Here is a 19,709-nt window from a genome sequence, read left to right on the forward strand (position 1 = left end):
TGTTTTTCCAGCTTTAAATAACATAATTGGAGGGGAAGCCTTCAAACGCAAGGTCTCGTCTTACTTCGCCTTTTCCTTTGGAGTGTTTGCTTTCCTTTCAACCTGCTTCCTCGCATCAACTTCACCAAATAGTTGCCATTCTTTGGCCTCCATGACCACATTTAGGGCTGCTGAGTTGGCTGCCACCGCTCACAGGCAACCCATTCATGATCCAGAAGTGCTTCCACATGTGGCGGCCATTGTGGAGCTCTCACTTTGAGCGCTGGCAGGAAGAAGAACGGCCTCTGATGCCCGGCGTAAATATTTATATACGCTGTCATTTTGTCTTTGTGTCAGCGGCAGGAATAACAAACGGGATGTGAGTGATGGGCGGTTTCTATTTTGAGGAGGAAGGAAACAGGGGTTAAGGGGATAGGATTGGACGAGAAACGGGGGGGTGTGTGTGTGTGTGTGTGTGTGTGTGTGTGTGTGTGTGTGTGTGTGTGTGTGTGTGTGTCTGTGTGTGTGTGTGTGTGTGTGTGTGTGTGTGTGTGTGTGTGTGAGTGTGTGTTCGTTGATTTTAATATTGGTTCAGAGCCCCGGCTGCCGTCTGAGTTTTCCTCCCATTCTGTGTGTGTGTGTGTGTGTGTGTGTGTGTGTGTGTGTGTGTGTGTGTGTGTGTGTGTGTGTGTGTGTGTGTGTCTGTGTGTCTGTGTGTGTGTGTGTGTGTGTGTGTGTGTGTGTGTGTGTGAGTGTGTGTTCGTTGATTTTAATATTGGTTCAGAGCCCCGGCTGCCGTCTGAGTTTTCCTCCCATTCTGTGTGTGTGTGTGTGTGTGTGTGTGTGTGTGTGTGTGTGTGTGTGTGTGTGTGTGTGTGTGTGCACGCCTGCGTCTCATCAGCAGCCAGTCCCCTGATTCAGGCAGCTGCTGTACACGCATGGCTGTGATGTGATTACATTATCACGTTTAAAGCCACGCTGAACCCGTGCTACATGCAGAGCAGGAAATCTAGGAAAGGGAGGTTTGTTTCTTTAAGGATAGATATTAGCTCGGGTTGTCCTCCTACTGTTTCATTTGTACCGGATTAACGGAAGGGTTGGTGTTAAGGGATTTTAAGAACATGCCTGGGTGCTTCTGAAGTTAACTTTGTTCAACCAAGACATATTTTTTATGTAAATAGCCGATTAAAAGGGCGTTGTCATTGGTGATCGCTGATTTACTTCGATCCAAGATAGTTACCACCGAGTTGATCCTGATGGTATGGAAGTTTCAGCTTCCTGAATGTGTGTGAGTGGCAGTTGTTTCACCATTGATGTGCCACACAGGCTAATCTGAGGCTTTGTAATATGTTGTTAAGCTGCTTTAGGTTAAGGACATACAACGACCTGGTTAGGTAAAGTAATAGATAGGTTTGGATTGAACTTTGCCTTTTAAATAGAGTTTCTTTCTCTTTCGACTACGAAACCTTATTTCCGTCAACACTCCTGTCATAAGTCGCTGTCGTCTTTTTGTATACCTTCTTTCGGTGATAAATCATGTGGATAAATAACCGCCCCCGTAATCCACTGACACCATGTGTTGATGAAGGACACATTATAATGTTTTGAAGAATAATTTTCCAAGATGGCAAAATGAGTGAAAAATGAATTAAAGAAAGAAAAAATTGAAAATTATAATAGAAATTGTGATGATAAATAAGATAAACAATTATAGTAGGATTAACAATAATTACGACAACAAATATAAAAATGCAAAAACTATTAAAACAACATACTTCTTGCACCAACAACATGCTTCTAAGAAACGACTGAAATCATAGTAAGTCTCTCTCTGTGCTGAAGCTAACCCAGTCTCCTTCTGTGTGTGTTCTAATCCAAGTGTGCCAGTTGTGTCCCTACAGTAAATCCTCTCAGTGCTGTTATGTTCAATTAGAACCTTTCACCCCTTTTCCACACTCCAACAAATATCTCTCTCTTCTCTGTTTCTGTCTCGCACACACACACACACACACACACACACACACACACACACACACACACACACACACACACACACACACGCGCGCGCGCGCACACACGCACGCGCACACACACACGCGCGCGCGCACACACACACACACACACACACACACACTCCATCACCCCGTTAGCGAGCCTCCCCTGGTGAGTCAGGGAGATTTATGGAGGAGGCGCTGGGTTCGTGAAGCGGCGTCTCCCCCCGGGGGGTGTCACGTCTACATTTGTATTCCAGTGGACCCTCTCCGTGAAACACGAGCCCGGTGGAGCCTAAAGATTGGCACATCCCAAACTTTGTGTCTCCCTACAGAATACGCCGAGCTGCAGCCATTAAGCGAAAGTGAAACCTTTGGAGCGGAGTGTTTTCGTGATTTCACAAATATTTATTTCACAGCTGCTAATGAAAAAGTATTGTCGCAGTGAAACATGGCGTCAGAGGAAGTGAGATTGTCTCCTCCTGTCCCTGGAGACGTGAGGAGACAGGGCGCTTTGCATACAGTGGTTTCTCGCAGCAGATGATGTTTTGTTCGGAGGTCCCTCTACGTGAGCAGATGCTCTTTGGAAGCTTCTGGTTTTCTTGTTCTGTTCGTGTTGGTTTTGAAATCCCGCGTCTGGCTCTGAATCCAAAGGACCTGCTTTTGATGCAGTCGAGGGAGAGCGTGCTTCCATTGAAGCGCTGCGTGACAGGTGTGCCCGTGGAAGCATGTCATGTGTCGCGGAGAGAGGATATAAAGCTGTCCTCTCCCTCTGTTCCCACCCCGATGGAAAAGCTCCCTGGCAAATTAAGAAAGTCCCTTTGAAATTATTAGTCTGGAAATAACTCACAGTGTAGTGATGGGTGATTGTAAATCACTGTGGCAACCACAGCAGGGGTTCTGGCGCTTACTCAAAATAGTAAATTCTGGAGGAAAGGTCCGATATTTGTCGAGGATTTTTGGCAGGTAGTTCTATTTTATTGTCCAAAGAATTATTCTTACAATCCCCAAATGTGTGGCCACTAAATAAAATAGATATTACGCAATGTTTTGGCACCTTATACTCTGCCAGACATCACTATCGATGGATAGTCCTGAGTTGTCCTTGCTAGGCAGGAAATTGAGTCTAAGGCCAAATAAAAGCATTTGAGAAAAATATGGAATTATTCAGATTGGTTTTCTTATACGCAGTGTTGGCGTCAGAGTATTTTTGTTGGGTAATCTATGGTAGGGCTAACTCATACAGTGGTGGGGCTCAAGTCAGTATTTGTAATATAAATTACATACATGCTATATCGCACCCCTTGACAGTGAAACGCCACACGTGAGGCTTTTATTAGTCTCCTTTTATCAGCTAAATTACATCGAGAGCAACAGGTGTGAGTTAAACAATACAATAGCCTATTATGCTAATTCCACGTTGATACAACATGCTACGCAGCAGTAGAAACAAGAAAAATTGGCATATAGAATTGACACGGAGAGAGAGAGAGAGAGAGAGAGAGAGAGAGAGGGAGAGAGAGAGAGAGAGAGGGAGAGAGGGAGAGAGAGAGAGAGAGGGAGAGAGACAGACAGACAGTCAGACACGAGACAGACAGACAGTCAGACAGACAGACAGACAGACAGACAGAGAGAGAGACACAGGTAAACAGAGAGAGACAGACACAGCACACAACAGGTGGCCTGTGTCTCTATCGTCATACAAAACACTTTTTCAAATGACCCATTATTACAAAAATATATTCAAAACTCACTATTCACTCCTCAGGTGGGTCGTGTGACTCTGGCACCTGTTCGACTTGTACCTCAATGCGAGGGCGTTTAAGAACACATCTATCTATCTGATTCTGAAATATACAATTAATCCTAGAAGTTCTGCTGTCTGTCTGCAATTTACTCTGCGCGAGTTTGGGGACTTTTCACTGTGAACGTGACGAATCAGTAATGCATGACGCAGCAGACCCAACGTTTCGTTGCTCTGATTGGCTGTAGGTCTATTCAAACATAGACATTCAAATTGCATTCGGAGGCCGCGCTGATATTATAACGCGAGAGAATTTCCACACCTTTAGTGTATAAAACTCCCCCGCTACTTAGACTATTCCTTGCACCCCTCTAGCATAAGCCCGAATGGTCTCAACCATATTGCGTCAGTAATGTGCACTTGTTGTTACAGCAGGATCAGTTTATGTGTTGTGGACACGACCGGTAGATGTTCGCAATCCGTGTTCTCAACATACTTTAACATACTTTTTCATGGTCGGGCTAAGGTAGGGCTAAGCCATTTGTTGGTATGGCTGTAGCCTACCCCAGCCATACCCTGGCGCCGCCACTGCTTATACGGCCCATGCTGCCCATCTTCTTTGAATGCTGGATCTGCAACAGACAAGTTTCTCCAGAGAAATGCACCACTTTAAATCTGGTGTTTACCAAAGATGTGCTTCGGAGGATGTGCAAGGTTTCTTGGAAATAAGTCATCAATGTGGAACGAGCATTTCAAATCGAAAATGTACCAATTAGTTGACTAATAGAGAAAGAGCGCCAGCCCTGAACAAATATTGAATACTGAAAGACTTCCAGAATAAGCACATTGCATTCTTCGAGCGGCATCTCACTCAGACTTCAGAGATGGATCAGCAGACTCCACTACAGCAGATAGATGTGTGACAGCTTAGGAGATAGTGAGGCGTAGAAAAGTGTTCAGGGATAGAATATGAAAGAATCAATCATTTATTCTCAGACTTCAGAGAAACACAGAAGATATGCGCCTCTCCTTAAAGGTGGGGTAGGTACGTTTGAGAAACCGGCTCGAGATCGCTAGAATTTGAAAATACACAACCGGAGAAAATCTGCCACTTCCTCTCAGAGCCCCTCCCCCAACACACACGAACGCGCACATGACCAATGAGGGCACGAGATAAGTCTGTGCCCCGATGGAAGGCTGACAGGCAGGTAGGCCTACCTGCCTGTCAGCCTTCCATCGGGGCACAAACCGTATTTCTTTTTGTTGTACTTTTTACGGCTTCTACAGATGAATTTTTTGTATGGATTTGTTGTCAAAGCACTTCAGATATTCATTGCTATCGGGATGTTAAGAGCATTCCATGAAATATAACAAAAAGTGTATCTCGAGCCGGTTTCTGAAACTTACCTACCCCCTTTAACCTTCAACAACAAATCAGAATAAAAAACCTTTCCGTTAGTTTCATAGTCTAAGCTTGAGCTGTGTTAGCATTATCATAAAGCTCAAGTGATTGTGATGTTATGTTACATCATGTATTTTGTCTATGTTGATGTTACACAAGGAGCTGCTGTGATGCAAGTCAAAGCTCCGACTTGATCCGACCATTAAAGTATTATCGTGAGTAAGTACGTTTTGCAGCTCCAGACATTTCTCAGTACTTATCTATTTACAAGTTATAAGGGCTTCAGTTTGAGCGTGTAAAAGGCGACAGAGGGAACCCATCACCATGAAGACATGAAGACAGATTGAGCACCCGGCACTGAACCTATCGGGTGACGGGCGTTAGACTGGCCGTCCTCATCGCTGCACGGCCACGATTCGATTGGTCAGGGGTTAAAGGGTTGGGCGCCATGAGAAGAGGCATGTGGAGGATAAGATGTCCGTGTCTGTCTGGGATATCTCTCTCTCTCTCTCTCTCTCTCTCTCTCTCTCTCTCTCCCTCCTCATGTGTGTTTATATCCACCGTACCAAGTCTACAGTAAACATTTTCATGAACGCTGTTAATCAACATTCCTCAGACTCACTTATAAAAGGTGTTCGATTAAGTCTCACTTATGTTTTAAGGAGGCTTAGAAGCACTTATTTAAGAGCATTTTAACCGTATTAACCAGTATGTCAATTTGTTTTTTATTCAATATCCTTTTCATCTACTTCGTTATGACTGACTTTCAAATGGGTCTCATGCAGAAGGCAATGACATGTGCTTTCTTTTAACCTCTTTAATAGCCTTCAAAGGACCCTCAAGTCCCATCTGTTCATCAAGGCTTTCGGCCCTTACATTTTGTTTTGTTTTGTTTGTGCTTGCCCTATTCCTGTACAGCGACCTTGGGTCCCTTGAAAGGCGCTATAGAAATCTCAGTTATTATTATTATTATTATTAATAAACAACTCTAACAAAAAGTTTAAACATATAAGACTGTAAAGTGGACGCATTCTTACTTGTGGACTAACTTGACTTTATTGAAAGAAAAGCACTTAAATCCTGTCTCGTGCTTAATATAGTTAAAGTATTAGAAGTATTATGCTGACAGATATCCTCTGTGAGTGTAATACTTTAGTCATATTTTAGACATTGAGCTCATGTCGACTGCATCGTAAGTGCGGTTGTGCAGATTAAACTTCAACAAAGTAAATTAATAATGAATATGAATGTATCGATATCAAAAATGAATAATAAATGGAGTGGAAGTCTTACGGTAAGAAGCGAGAGATACTAACTGAGATGAAGGTTAATGATATCATGGACCGACGGCACTGGAACAGACACTTCGTGCAGCCCATTATTCAGCAGTCGGTTTCAGCACCTTTCCAGACACGTGGAAACATCGTTGTGCACCTGCCAACCATTCAGAACGACTGCTCTGTAACCAGAGGCTAAAGTCTCTGCAGTTGAGATGGTGAAATCTCATTGTAATGCAAAACACAACCTAGCGTCCCACACATGTGACTCCACATCGCTGAGGAAGAGAGAACGGGAAAGAAGTAGAACACAGAACTAGTGGCGTCCTTTTCCTCTCACATACTCGCCCTGTTTTACCTTTAGTTAACTTTCTCTCTCGTGCTTTCTCTCTCAAAGCAGAGTCAGTCTTTATATACATCGTGTCCGCGTCAGTGAATTGCCCCTCATAGCATCCATGAAACCGGCACAGCAAGACTAGAGATTGCAAAGCTAACGCTGAGCAACACCGAAGTCGTGAAAAAAAAAGGAAACACGGCGTTTGAAGCGATACACTTACAATAATCGTGTTCGAACTTGAACTTGCACGCATTCTTGCTCAAACAGGCGTGCCGCATGCTCACCTGTGCCATTTTAGAAGTGCAAGCATGATAAAGTTTTAACCCTCCTGTTGTGTTCGTTCCCCCCCTTACTTTAGTGTTCGCGGTCAAATGTGTCCGGTCCTGTTTTAACTGCTATTACATTAACACAGAAACCATTAATCACCACCACATTGCATTTAGCACCCTTTCAACCTGTACTGCATCAGAGTCAGAGTACTGGCACACACGAAACACTGCAGTAATTATACAAGGAACAGACACTGAACATGTGTTGCGTGTGCCAGGTGTGATCCACACGGGGGGATGGGCACATAAAACACATTGTGTGTGTGTGTGTGTGTGTGTGTGTGTGGCCTGGTATTACTATACTTGTGGGGACCTAAATCTGTTTACATAGTCACGTGTGGGGACTGGCCTCCCTTATGGGGACAAATTGGAGGACATGGTATGTGTGTGTGTGTGTGTGTGTGTGTGTGTGTGTGTGTGTGTGTGTGTGTGTGTGTGTGTGTGTGTGTGTGTGTGTGTGTGTGTGTGTGTGTGTGTGTGTGTGTGTGTGTGTGTGTGTGTGTGTGTGTGTGTGTGTGATCTGATCCAGATAGTTACTAATCCTTCTCTTTTTGGCGGTCATGTTTGACCGGGAACACATGGGTGTTACAAAGTTGACTAAATCATCCAGAATGCAATGGAAGTGGTGATCAGCTAGTTCAAATGTGTCCTGTGAAGGATGTCAGGAAGCCTAAATGCAATCGAATGTAAAACAAAAAAGTTATGATTGATGAAAGTAGTACATCGGTCAGATTTGACCCGAAGACGACAGGAGGGTTAGACCGCACGGTTTTAGTGAATGTGTAGTGATTATACGACCGTGTGAACGAGACTTGGATTATCCTGGGCGATTTGTAAACGTATGTGTTGATATCGTTTTGCTGTTTGTAAACCCGGCTTTAATTTAATTGATTGTCCAGAACCCAAGGTCACACGGTGAGCAATTCATATTTAAATGATCATTTGGCAGGTGCAGTATTTCAGACTCTTGAGCGAAGTTACTGCCGCACTTTAAACACAGCCGTCACCTGCAGTCCTTGACTCCGATTGGCTCACACCTTTTGTGTCCTCTTCCTTTTGTTTGCAGAGATGGAGCCGTGGATGTGCCGGTTCAAGGCCGAGGGCACGGTGGATTACTCCCAGCTGACCTTTGACCCCGGCCAGAACGAGCTGATCGTCGGCGCCAGGTAACCCATCTCTTTCTTTCGTCTTCCTTATTGTGGCTTTCTTTTGTCGCCTCTCCCTTTCATTGCCCTGTCTTTCACTGCCCTTTGTTTCCCTGCCTGCTGGAGCATTGCGTGAGTAATGATGAGTTTCTAAACATGTCTTTCTCTGTGATGACAGTGAGTGGGAAAGCCTATCATGACGGTGTGTTTCTATACTATGTCCATGCATACATAGACAGACATTACAGCGTGTGTGTGTGTGTGTGTGTGTGTGTGTGTGTGTGTGTGTGTGTGTGTGTGTGTGTGTGTGTGTGTGTGTGTGTGTATGGTGCACTCATTCACTGTGAGAGGCTGCTTCCAGATGAAGTGCACTTGTCTTAATGGCTTGGTTATCAATAGAGAGAAACACAACATGAAGTAGAGATACGAGAGGCTCGCCGCAGGAAGGCGAGCAGCTACACAAACACGATCAAAGAGCCGGGGAATTTACTAATGCATCGAGAACTGAGATGGAAGCAGGCTAATCAGGGAGAGTGTGTGTGCGGACGGGTGAAGGGCAAAGGTCAGGAGGCGAGTGGGATCTCACGGAGACTTCTGGCAACATTTCAATTAATAATATTTAACACACACTCGTTCTTTTACCCCGGAATGTCTTGTTTTTTAGCCACAACTCAGACATTTCTACAACATATCAGCTGAGATTGAGTTCATTTCTCAACCTGATGAGTGCGAGAGGCGTCGTGTGGATGGATGGCTGCAGGCTGCAGGAGATGAGTGATAATGGAAGGAAGGAGGGATCGATGTGAACATCAATACAGTAACACACTGGGACCTGGCTCTCAGCCACTCTTCAGGACAATGATAGATCACAGAGAAAGTGTTTGATTGCATGTGTGAAGATTTGAAATGATATGCTTTATGGAAAAGCAATGCATGCACTCCAACAAGTGCAATCCTTCAATCTCTAAAAATATCTTCCGCTGTTAAGACAATTTCCTCTGGACCAGGGGTGTCAAACTCAATTTCACCACGGGCCACATCAGCATTATGGTTGCACTTAAAGGGCCGGTTGTAACTTTAAGACTATATAAAAATGCATATATAAATATGTTATATATAAAATAATGTCATTGCCTCTGCATTGGATTATTATCGGACAGGGTAATAACTTCATAATTAACTACGTCTGAAAGCAGAAGTCGAGGGGAAATAATTGCAAGTCTCTTCAGTGAGCATGTCACAACATGATTTAAAAAGAAAAAAAGTGAAATCTTGAAATAAAAAAAAGTGTAATTCTGAGAAAAAAGTCAAATGAGAGATGCATTGTGGGACATGTAGTTTGTGTGCTTCTGTAAATCAGCCTGTAACCGTTCTTTGCAAGCTCTTGTGGGGCCGCATAAAATGAAGTCGCGGGCCGGATTTGGCCCCCGGGCCTTGAGTTTGACACCTCTGCTCTAGACCTACATAATTACTGAACAAAGAGTACAGAATACGGATACACGTCTCAAATGGAGAAGGAAGTCACGATAAATAATGTTTCCAGTCCTAATTGTCAGTTGTTATGTAATCTCATTCGGGTAATGGGGTGTAATGGTTTTAGTAGACAGGCTGAGACATCGTTAGTCAATAAACAGAATCCTCTTCACGAGAGCGCCTTCATTAGAACCTAATGGTTCTTGAAAAGTTCTAAATGCCGATGAAACGGTTTTGCACATTTGAAATCAGAGCGAGGATTCTCTTTCCATCTCTGATTTGATATGATATGACTCTAACAACGGCTCATGCCAACCTTAAGTAGTATCAACATTAAAAGCTACTGTTGCATCTTTTTAAACAAGAAGGCATCGTGCACTTAAAAGTCAGTTTAAAGGACTTGGATATAAGGCTGTACGTGAACGTTTGGGAGGTGTATTGTGGGTAATATCGGCGCCACAAGGAAGTGAGATATCTTTGGCCTTCATGGGTTCGATAATCCCCATGAGGTATAATGCTATAATGCTAAGTTCTTCCTCAGTGTGTCTGAACTGTTTTCACCCCAACTTTCCGCTTAAGGCATTTAAAGTCAGCATGCTCTCTTCTTGAAGGTAGACATCCCTTTTATACCGGTGTCACCGCGGGCAACGGTTTGCAGATAAAAGCAGGAGAGAGAGGCGACACAGATGGAGACTGTAATACAGAGCAGTGACATCCACACAACATGTCTCCATCAGCTCACACACTCCTTCTCTTTCTATTTCCCAGAAACCACCTCTTCAGGCTCAATCTGGAGGACCTGTCACTGATCCAGGTGAGTGCTAATTCTGCCTCGGTCTGAATCACCGACTTTACCGAGTGAACATGAGCTGCTCACACGTCCAGCAGGCAGCGTGTGTAGGCGCAGCGGGATGCCAGCTCCCACAACTTAAAGCCGTTTCAGTAAAATGGTTTACTCGCATGTCAACAACTTCCCATCCGCCGGAGTGACGCTGGGCTTTGGTTCCACAGCGCCAGACAGCATGAAAAACCCTGCGTGTTTGAATCAAATTTGAAACTGTGTATGACATGCAGCACGGGGGATTAACATCATGTGCAACTTCTTAAATGTGATGTTAAGTTCTCAAGGTGGAGAGAAAATCAAATCATATTAAGCAGTAAAGAGAAATTAACTAAACTTCAGGGCTGGAATTCATGTCGGCACAAAACATGCATGAAGGTGGCAGTTATCCTTTTTTTCAACTTCCTCCAAACCCTTCTCCAACATCCTCTTATGGTCCTTCCCTTTATCGCACTGTTCGAGCCCTCCCCTCGTGGAGCGACCCACTGAGGGACCATCCAAACATCGACTCATGGAGGGGTTTCTTTTCTGGGAGGTAGCAGCCAGGTTCTTTGAGGGTTTGCCCACTCTTGATGTTTGCCAGTGACTCCCTGGAGAGGATGAGAGCGGGGAGAATGGTGGGATCGAAGGGAGAGTCCACCGACCCGATCGCCCCCTCATCTCCAGAACCACCCGAGAACAGACCTGCTAATCCCTGCCAGGCCAATTCAAGATGGCCGTGTCTGCTTTGCATAGTCAAGTTCAACTGCTGAGGAGCTATTCCCTTTCAAATATGCTTCTCTCCTTTCTCAGATCCTCCCTGGCACCAAGCAGAACACTAATTGCACTGAGGTTGCTTCTGTAGCTGCAGTTTTCATACATTTCATTCCTATTGTCGTTGGGTTTGAAAGAGTTGAATGGATTCCCCCGCTGCCTTCGTTGCTCCACTCACATTACATGCATTGCTGCTTGATCAAATATATGTACAAGGGAATATGGTGCTGAGCGTCGGAGCGAACAAAGAAAGCATAAGCACAAACAGTCGTTCGAAGCCCCGGCGCCTTTTGTGAAAGTTGCATAATTGTGAAACTTCACGAGGGTCTGTTCCGTTCTTCCTCTCCAGCAGAAGGACAACTAGCTAAAAGCTACGCCCGCGCTCGTCTTGGTGGTTTCACTCCGTCCCCATGCATCAGCCGTGTCAGATAATGCCCGGTGGCAGTGATGTGTGCCTGCTGGACGGGAGGCTGAGCTGTTTGACAGAGCACAAGGCGTACAGCTGCTGTAATACAAACCTATCACGCTTTAAGAGGTGGATATAATTACCATATGATTGATGGCGAGCTGATCTCAACTTGTGTGTGCTGTGAAACATTTATAGAAAAGCCAAGGTCTTCGGCTGCGTGAAGGCAACATGAATCCCACCGACTTTCCCTGCCCTGAGTTGGAGCATGCTTTGCAGGCAGAAAATAAACTATGACTGTGGTAGCCTTGTTTTATGGAGGGTTCAGAGAGTAGTGCCACTCAGTGCGGTAGCTAAACACTGGCCTAAACTGCTCTATTGCACATATCGAGTTGAGTCTCGCAGATCGATAAAGTCTGAGCCCAGCAACCATAATCTCCTCAGTAAATGCCCTCGTAGCTCGGAGATAATAAAACACTGGAAAAAAGCCATCAGAGGATGAGGGGAGAAGACACCTTTGCTATAAGTGTAGATGACTTGTGAGAGAGAGCATTGCAAGGTCTATATCTGTTTCTCACTGGGTTTGGGAGAGGGTTCAGGCACTCAGAGATGTTAAAGTTAGTCTGTTTAATAATAATAATAATTCATTTATTTCATATAGGCGTCTTTCAAGGCTCTCAAGGTCGCCGTACACACCTATAAAAAGCCAGATACACAATAGATAACACCAGCATAGGAAACATGAACAAGACAATGCGGTATATAAATCAATCAAATAACCAAATAAATAAAAACAGAGGATGTGTGATGGGTAATGATCAGGGTGGACATGCGAGTGTGAAGAGATGTGATGTGAAAATGTGGAGAGTCAGTGTTGCGGATGTCAGGCGGGGGGTTTACACGACAGCAAGGCACTTGAACCATAAAGAGAACATCTCTCACGTTGAATGAACTTGCTCACGTGCACTCCGTCTGAATTGCAATCGGGGGCCGAGTCAGGCCTTGAAACACGACTCGGCTCCCTGTGGCCTTGAGGGAAGTTAATATCTGGCTCTTAAGGGTTTTTTCTGCTGCTCGGAGAGTCCTACATCTCCCTGTCAACCGTTACCCTCATCGTCACTGATCTGGAAAACACTGTCGGGAACAAAAGGTGCATCGTGTTCTCCTTGCTCCACTTTTGACTTACCGTACTTTTCGGACTATAAAGCGCACCTGCATATAAGCCGCAGCAGCTAAATTGTCCGTCTGTCTTGCTCTCGTTCTGTCCCTCGGTTCCACTTTTACTTTGGCGCGCTACCTGTCTCACTCTTTTCCGGCCTCCAGCTTTTCCTGCTGGAGCCCGCCGCTTAGAGGTGGCGGGCGCGGACCGGTCCTAGAGCCCATAGAGTTATAAACTCGTATATTAAAGTAATACTTTTGCACCTAAAGCCACATATGGCAGGTAAGGGGTTAATACCACATCATACATGTGTTTTGATATCATAATCGGCTTCGCCAGTGTTGAAAACATATAAATCGCCACCATGACCTACTGAATTGGACAGATCTATCCAAAGTTATCAGGAAATGTCACCTATGGGGTGGTCATCTGGCGGCCATCTTGGAAAATGGCCGCCATCTTGGAATTTCAAGTGGCGAGCACTTTTTTCAAGTGACATAAAATAAATATTCCTGCCAAGTTTCATGCTTGTATCATCATTTGAACGATTGCCCTTGTTATCTGCTCCACTATTAAAGGTGGTTAATTTCACCTGTAGAATCCATAGATTTAGGAGGTTCCCTAGTGGCCGCTAGCTGTACAAAAAAAATGGGGGGAAAAGTCGCGGCTTATAGTCCGAAAAGTACGGTACTTCTTCAGCAGTAGACTTTTAGAGCGTCCGCAGACAAAACGGAAGCGGAATCCTTCCTCAATGTACAGGTGAATCCCACTTTAAACCCCACATCTGTTCCTTGTTGTCCTTCTGCCCCTCGGACATCTGCTGGCATCGCCATCATGCAGCGTGCACGGCCCGCAGCACAGAGTGTACACACACTGATGAATTGGCCCCTGTAAATTTGCATTGTGTTCAATTTTCCATTGAGCTGCCAGAGCTGATGAATGGCCACACCGCTCCACTCTCTCTCTGCTTTCTGTGTCTGTGAGCGCCACACATAATTATGTGTCGTTGTTGAATGCAGGGATTACAGTCACCAGTTATTAGCTCCATTTTCACACCTGGTTTGTAACGAGCACACCTGCATTCTGCTCCGACACCAACACGTCGCATTGGAAAACACATCCAGTGGGGAAGTTACGTTTTGTAACAAAGGCTCTATTGTAAAAAGGTAATGCAGTAATAAAATATCAGGGAAAAATCACAATTAAACCGCTTTATTTATCCCAAGGTGGAAATTAAGTTTTGTTACAGTTGCTCCGTTAAAAAGAAATTATAATAGAATAAAATAAGATGGAATAAAACTATTTTTGAAAATAAGAAGTAAAGGAAAAATGTACAATATGAAGATACATAAAGTAAATATTGTGGGGGAAACTTCTGAAGCAATTGGAGTCAGGAGGAGAGCTGGAGCTCTGATGGAGTCAGGACTCAGAGACACGAGGAGAGCTGGAGCTCTGATGGAGTCAGGACTCAGAGACACGAGGAGAGCTGGAGCTCTGATGGAGTCAGGACTCAGAGACACGAGGAGAGCTGGAGCTCTGATGGAGTCAGGACTCAGAGAGACTCGAGGAGAGCTGGAGCTTTGATGGAGTCAGGACTCAGAGAGACACGAGGAGAGATGGAGCTCTGATGGAGTCAGGACTCAGAGACACGAGGAGAGCTGGAGCTCTGATGGAGTCAGGACTCAGAGACACGAGGAGAGCTGGAGCTCTGATGGAGTCAGGACTCAGAGAGACGAGGAGAGCTGGAGCTCTGATGGAGTCAGGACTCAGAGAGACGAGGAGAGCTGGAGCTCTGATGGAGTCAGGACTCAGAGACTCGAGGAGAGCTGGAGCTCTGATGGAGTCAGGACTCAGAGAGACTCGAGGAGAGCTGGAGCTCTGATGGAGTCAGGACTCAGAGACTCGAGGAGAGCTGGAGCTCTGATGGAGTCAGGACTCAGAGAGACTCGAGGAGAGCTGGAGCTCTGATGGCAAACACTGACGGTTTATTTGGAGTCAGCCGGAGAATTCACACGACATGTCCCGGGCCACGGTCTGACCACACGGATGAGATGCCAAATAAATCCTGAAGAGCCTCCTGCAGCTCCAGGTTTTAGTTCAGAGTGTAATGATCAACATTCTCAATAGAGAGACTAAACAGCTGAGGACACTGAATCACATGTTGTCTCTTATGGCTCGGGGTCCTCCACACCCCGAGAAGGAAGTGCTCCAGGTGTCCCACAGCTATAACTATCTCTGACCGAGAGCGGCCCGCTCACAAACTGGCAACAACGACTTGCTAGGGCGGCCCCTCCTTAGGGAGATAGCGGCTGCTCGAGGGTCAGGGCGTCTGCGTCACAGGGCGAAGGAGGACATGCAGGGCGAACTATTCCCTGACAAATATGAATATCTATAATAAAATATTGAATTAAATGTAAGATCTGATAATTAACATTAGAAAATAAAAGCAATAAGATTAAAAAAGGTATATTAAACATATGAATATAAAGAAATAAGTGAAATACGCATCTTACTACAATATATCGAACAATAAATATTTAAAAAGATGTATATAATAATATATACAGTGATGTATAAGTATTAATAACGATATACACAGTAAAAGACAGATAATTGCTTGAAATTACAGCTTAAAGTGTTGTTAGAATTGCACAGTTGAATAATTGCGGGCATACAGCCCAGATATCTTTGCTAATTTGTGGTCTCAATAAGAGCTTGTTGGATCAACTATATTCTAAGGCAGGGGTGTCAAACTCAATTTCCTCGTGGGCCACATCAGCATTATGGTTGCACTCAAAGGGCCGGTTGTAACTATATAAATATACATATATAAATACATAATATATATGAAATAATGTGTTATATTATATTATTGCCTCGGCATTGGATTATTATTGGATAGGGTAATAACTTCATAATTAACTACGTCTGAAAGCAGAAGTTGAGGGGTAACAATTGAAAGTCTCTTCATGTCACAACATGAGATGCATTGTGGGACATGTAGTTTATGGGCAATGTGCTTCTGTAAAATAAGATAAACTAACCTTTATTAATCCCCGTGGTGAAATGCAGTAGTTTAACAGCAACAGGGTGAGATTGAAAAACAGGACAGCACAGATTCACACAGATTAATACAATTAAGGATACAAAAAAGATAAATAAATAACTATAAAATAAGAAATTAATTAAAATGAACATATGTAGATACTGTAAAGTAGTATGTAACCGTATAATAAACGTATTATAATATTCTTTGCAATCTCTTGCGGGCCACATAAAATGAAGTCGCGGGCCGGATTTGGCCCCCGGGCCTTGAGTTTGACACCCCTGTCCTAAGGAATGGTGTTAATGTAAGAAGACGTTGAGAGAGCAAGAATCCAATATCAGCGTGCGGTTTCCACGCTGACCGGAAAACAGGATGCAGACGCTGCGGCAGAGTTTCAGAGCTACGCTGCATTAGTCAATAAGCACCGGGAGGAGGAGCGGGATCAGTGGCATCGTTCCCCACTCAACACAGCACAGACTGAACGAGTATTCACTCCAGACACTATCCATAACACTCCTCCTGGCAACACTCACTGTTCAGATGTACACTGTGCACGTGTCTTCACTCCCCTTCTATTGTTGGGTCGTCAAGACGGAACAGGCAGACAAAAGCCTCTCTCCAGTCACCACATGTTGTATTTCACGGGGCCTGGCTCTCGCAATTACACTTCTTCTTCAGATGGACAATTAGCGCGGCTAATCAGTAGCTTCCAAAAACGGCCCTCCATCGCTCTGGAAGCTAATTCAATCACTAGAACTAACTCGGCCATTTACATGCAGAGAGTGAAATCCCCCCCTCAGGTTGTAAGAGGCGGAACAGGGGGTCCATACATCTGCGACTTATCTCCTAAGATGATTCGTGTGGAGACGTGACATCAAGACCGATTTCACGTGTGAATCTTTCAGCAGTTTGCATCAGCAGACATCCGCGTGTGAAAAGCAAATATTATGCCAGCACATCAAAAGGCGAGATCAGCTATTCATAAAACGAGATTAGATTTCCCCCGGCCGGATTTGTCCAGCTCTCACTCTCACTCCTCGTGTTTGGAGACGCTCCGCCAGACGTCTCATGGATCTGGACAGCTGTCGGCGGCGAGCGTGTTCTCCGGACCCTCTTGATGCCAGATGTATTCAGAATCATGTCTGGGAAGCGTGCTCAGCTCCTCTCCTCCTCCACGCTGCCCACACTGTCTCTTTTGTTCTGGCGGACTCCTGCTTTGGACTCTCATTTTCCTCTCCTCCCTTCCCACTCTCGCTCCCTTGGTGTCTGTCCTGAACCCACCTCTTTGCGACAAAAGCCCCACAGTGTGAGACTGACAGGAGGCCCTGAGCACAAAGGATCCTCTCTGAGGACTGCACACGTTACAGGGGGCAGTAGAGAGGGCGGACGCACACAGCGTCGCAGCAGAGGAATCTTTTATTTATTCAGCTTTCCTGAACTGCTGCCGACCGGGCCGAGTTCCCTCTCCTCGCTCTGGATTCCTGCATCGAAATCTTGCTTTATCATTTCATTTTGTGTTGGTTTTTGAAAGAAATAGAGCCAAGTAGTTGCTGATATATGAAAGGGGGACATTATTACTAAAAGTAAGTCCAATATTGCAAGAAACAGGAGCAGTCTTGCAGGTAGAATGATTATCAAAACCGTTATAAAGCTCCCATCATGTATGGAACAGGAAAACTACATTAGTTTGTTTGGCACACAACATGCTAGCATTAGGTTATAATAGGTTTTCCAAGTCAGTTAAAGGTCCCGTGTCAGGCTGTTCCGGTTATCACCCGTCCCCTTGTGCTATGTAGGTTGTTCTGAATGTGAAGGTCTGCAGAGTCTCACACCCTCAAAGTGCACCCTGTAGCGAGTAGAACTCTAACACAGAGAAGACCTGTCTGCTGCCCCAGAACGCCTCGTTGGAGATTTCTCTTCTCCATTGTTTGCTTCCTGGATTCTGTGACGTGTGAACACTCAGATCAACAACAAATGACCGGATTTGGCCCAAATGGACCAATCCGCGGAGCCCCTCCCTCACCAGGACCCCTGGCTAACTAACAGGGAGTCCCATTGACTTGCATAGAGCTCCCTGGTTGGTAATAGACGAGTTGGAATGGTGGAGGAACGCTCTCAGCAGACCCGTTTCTCACAGCGCTATAAACCTTTTTCTTTCTCAATATCAAGCCACACTATTGGTTTTACTTCGGACTGTGAGGTGTGTGTGTGCTCAGGATGAGTTTCGCTTGTTCTCGCTGTATCGCCGACCCGGAAACCTGTCCGCTACTCGCAGCAAGGAGCCTTGCAAGGAGCCTCGCAAGGAGCCTCGCAAGGAGCCTCGCAACGTACCGACCAATCGGAGCACACTGGGCTCACAGGGGGGGGGGGGAGAGTGAATACACATACTATACAGAGATGCTGTGAGAAACCCATGTGAGTTTGGAACATTGAACAATGTAAATCTATTCTAGTAGACCTCAATGATGGAATTATGATCAGTAGAAAGGCCGTGACTCGGGCCCTTTAAGGGACTTTAGTGTAGTTCAAACTAAATAAATCATGATTTATGGTAATAGCTGTATATGGATGGGTCAAATAATCCTGCACGGTCTGTCAAAATATGAAATTGGTCACAACAATACTATTATTATAAGCTTACATTGGCAACGAGACCGATTATGTAATTAGTGGATAACCTTTCTTTTTAGGCAACTTCCTTAAGGTCCTAAAGTTGTATCATTGTCTGATAAGCATGTCAATGTATTTTTTGGGAACTTTGCAGTCAATTGTTTTGCCATTTACATACATTAGTAAGTACAATATTATTCATATGCAATGTCAATGCGCAGATTAAGTAGTTGCACGAAGCCATAATCATCATTTGACAGCTGGCTTCCTTTTCCACTATAGTTGCTTTTCTCCACCTCACCGGTGGAGAAACAACTATAGTGGAAAAGGAGCCAGCGCCATGATGGATATGTATTTCCCCCCCACCACGGTCCGCTCACTAATTGAATCCCGGTCCTCTCATCGTCCTTTGTTTCCCCCGTGCGCCTCTATTTCGGAACAGAAAGCGGGTCTTTTGTAAAGCAGCTGATAAAGCGTGAATTATTATTTAACGGCAGCGATTCCAGACATATTTGGGATCGGGACGCATCCATCTTAGGAGTCTGAACAAAGCATGTTAATGAGCTTTTTAATGTTTCCTAATGACACCGGCACTTCGGCTCTACTCTGAGTCTGCACCATTTGAGGCAGGGCCGTCAGATAAGAAGGCTTTAGTAGCCGATGAGTGCCACAATATCCCCCACTACCAGGCTCACAGACATCGCCGTGATGTCCTGGAAATCTGCTTTGAATATCTCAAATGTGATAGAAATCGCCTCGTAATGATCCAATCAGCCATTCTGCAGCGATTAGAGTGCTGATTGAAAGTTGTAATTCTGCATGGTGTTATGATTGATGTTCACCCTGAGCACGAACGAGGAAGGTTTCGGACCATTACCAGGTTTCTCCTCCCCGGCGATTAGCCAAACCACTTTTTAGCGCCTACATTGAGCAGGGACTCGGGGGCTGCTGTGCGACGTGTGCTGATGTGTGGTTGCTGAGAATAGCCCGCTTGGCCTGGAATGTGAACTGACACACACACACACACACACACACACACACACACACACACACACACACACACACACACACACACACACACACACACACACACACACACACACACACACACACACACACCACACACACACACACACACACACACACACACACAACACACACACCCCACACACACACACACACACACCCACACACACACACACCACACACCCACACCA

At 45.1% G+C, this 19,709-nt stretch overlaps 1 protein-coding gene across 1 annotated transcript in view; it reads left to right on the top strand.

Annotated features, from left to right (window-relative positions):
* The window catches only part of sema5a (sema domain, seven thrombospondin repeats (type 1 and type 1-like), transmembrane domain (TM) and short cytoplasmic domain, (semaphorin) 5A), a 193,603-nt gene that overhangs the window by 50,621 nt on the left and 123,273 nt on the right, over positions 1-19,709 (top strand). Inside the window, exons 3-5 of the mRNA XM_071206974.1 lie at positions 8,126-8,225; positions 10,446-10,491; positions 18,099-18,209. Of these exons, the coding sequence (XP_071063075.1) occupies positions 8,126-8,225; positions 10,446-10,491; positions 18,099-18,209 (257 nt within the window). The remainder of the gene's footprint in view (positions 1-8,125; positions 8,226-10,445; positions 10,492-18,098; positions 18,210-19,709) is intronic.

The sequence above is a fragment of the Pseudochaenichthys georgianus genome, chromosome 20 (genome assembly GCF_902827115.2).
Source record: "Pseudochaenichthys georgianus chromosome 20, fPseGeo1.2, whole genome shotgun sequence".
NCBI lineage: Eukaryota > Metazoa > Chordata > Actinopteri > Perciformes > Channichthyidae > Pseudochaenichthys > Pseudochaenichthys georgianus.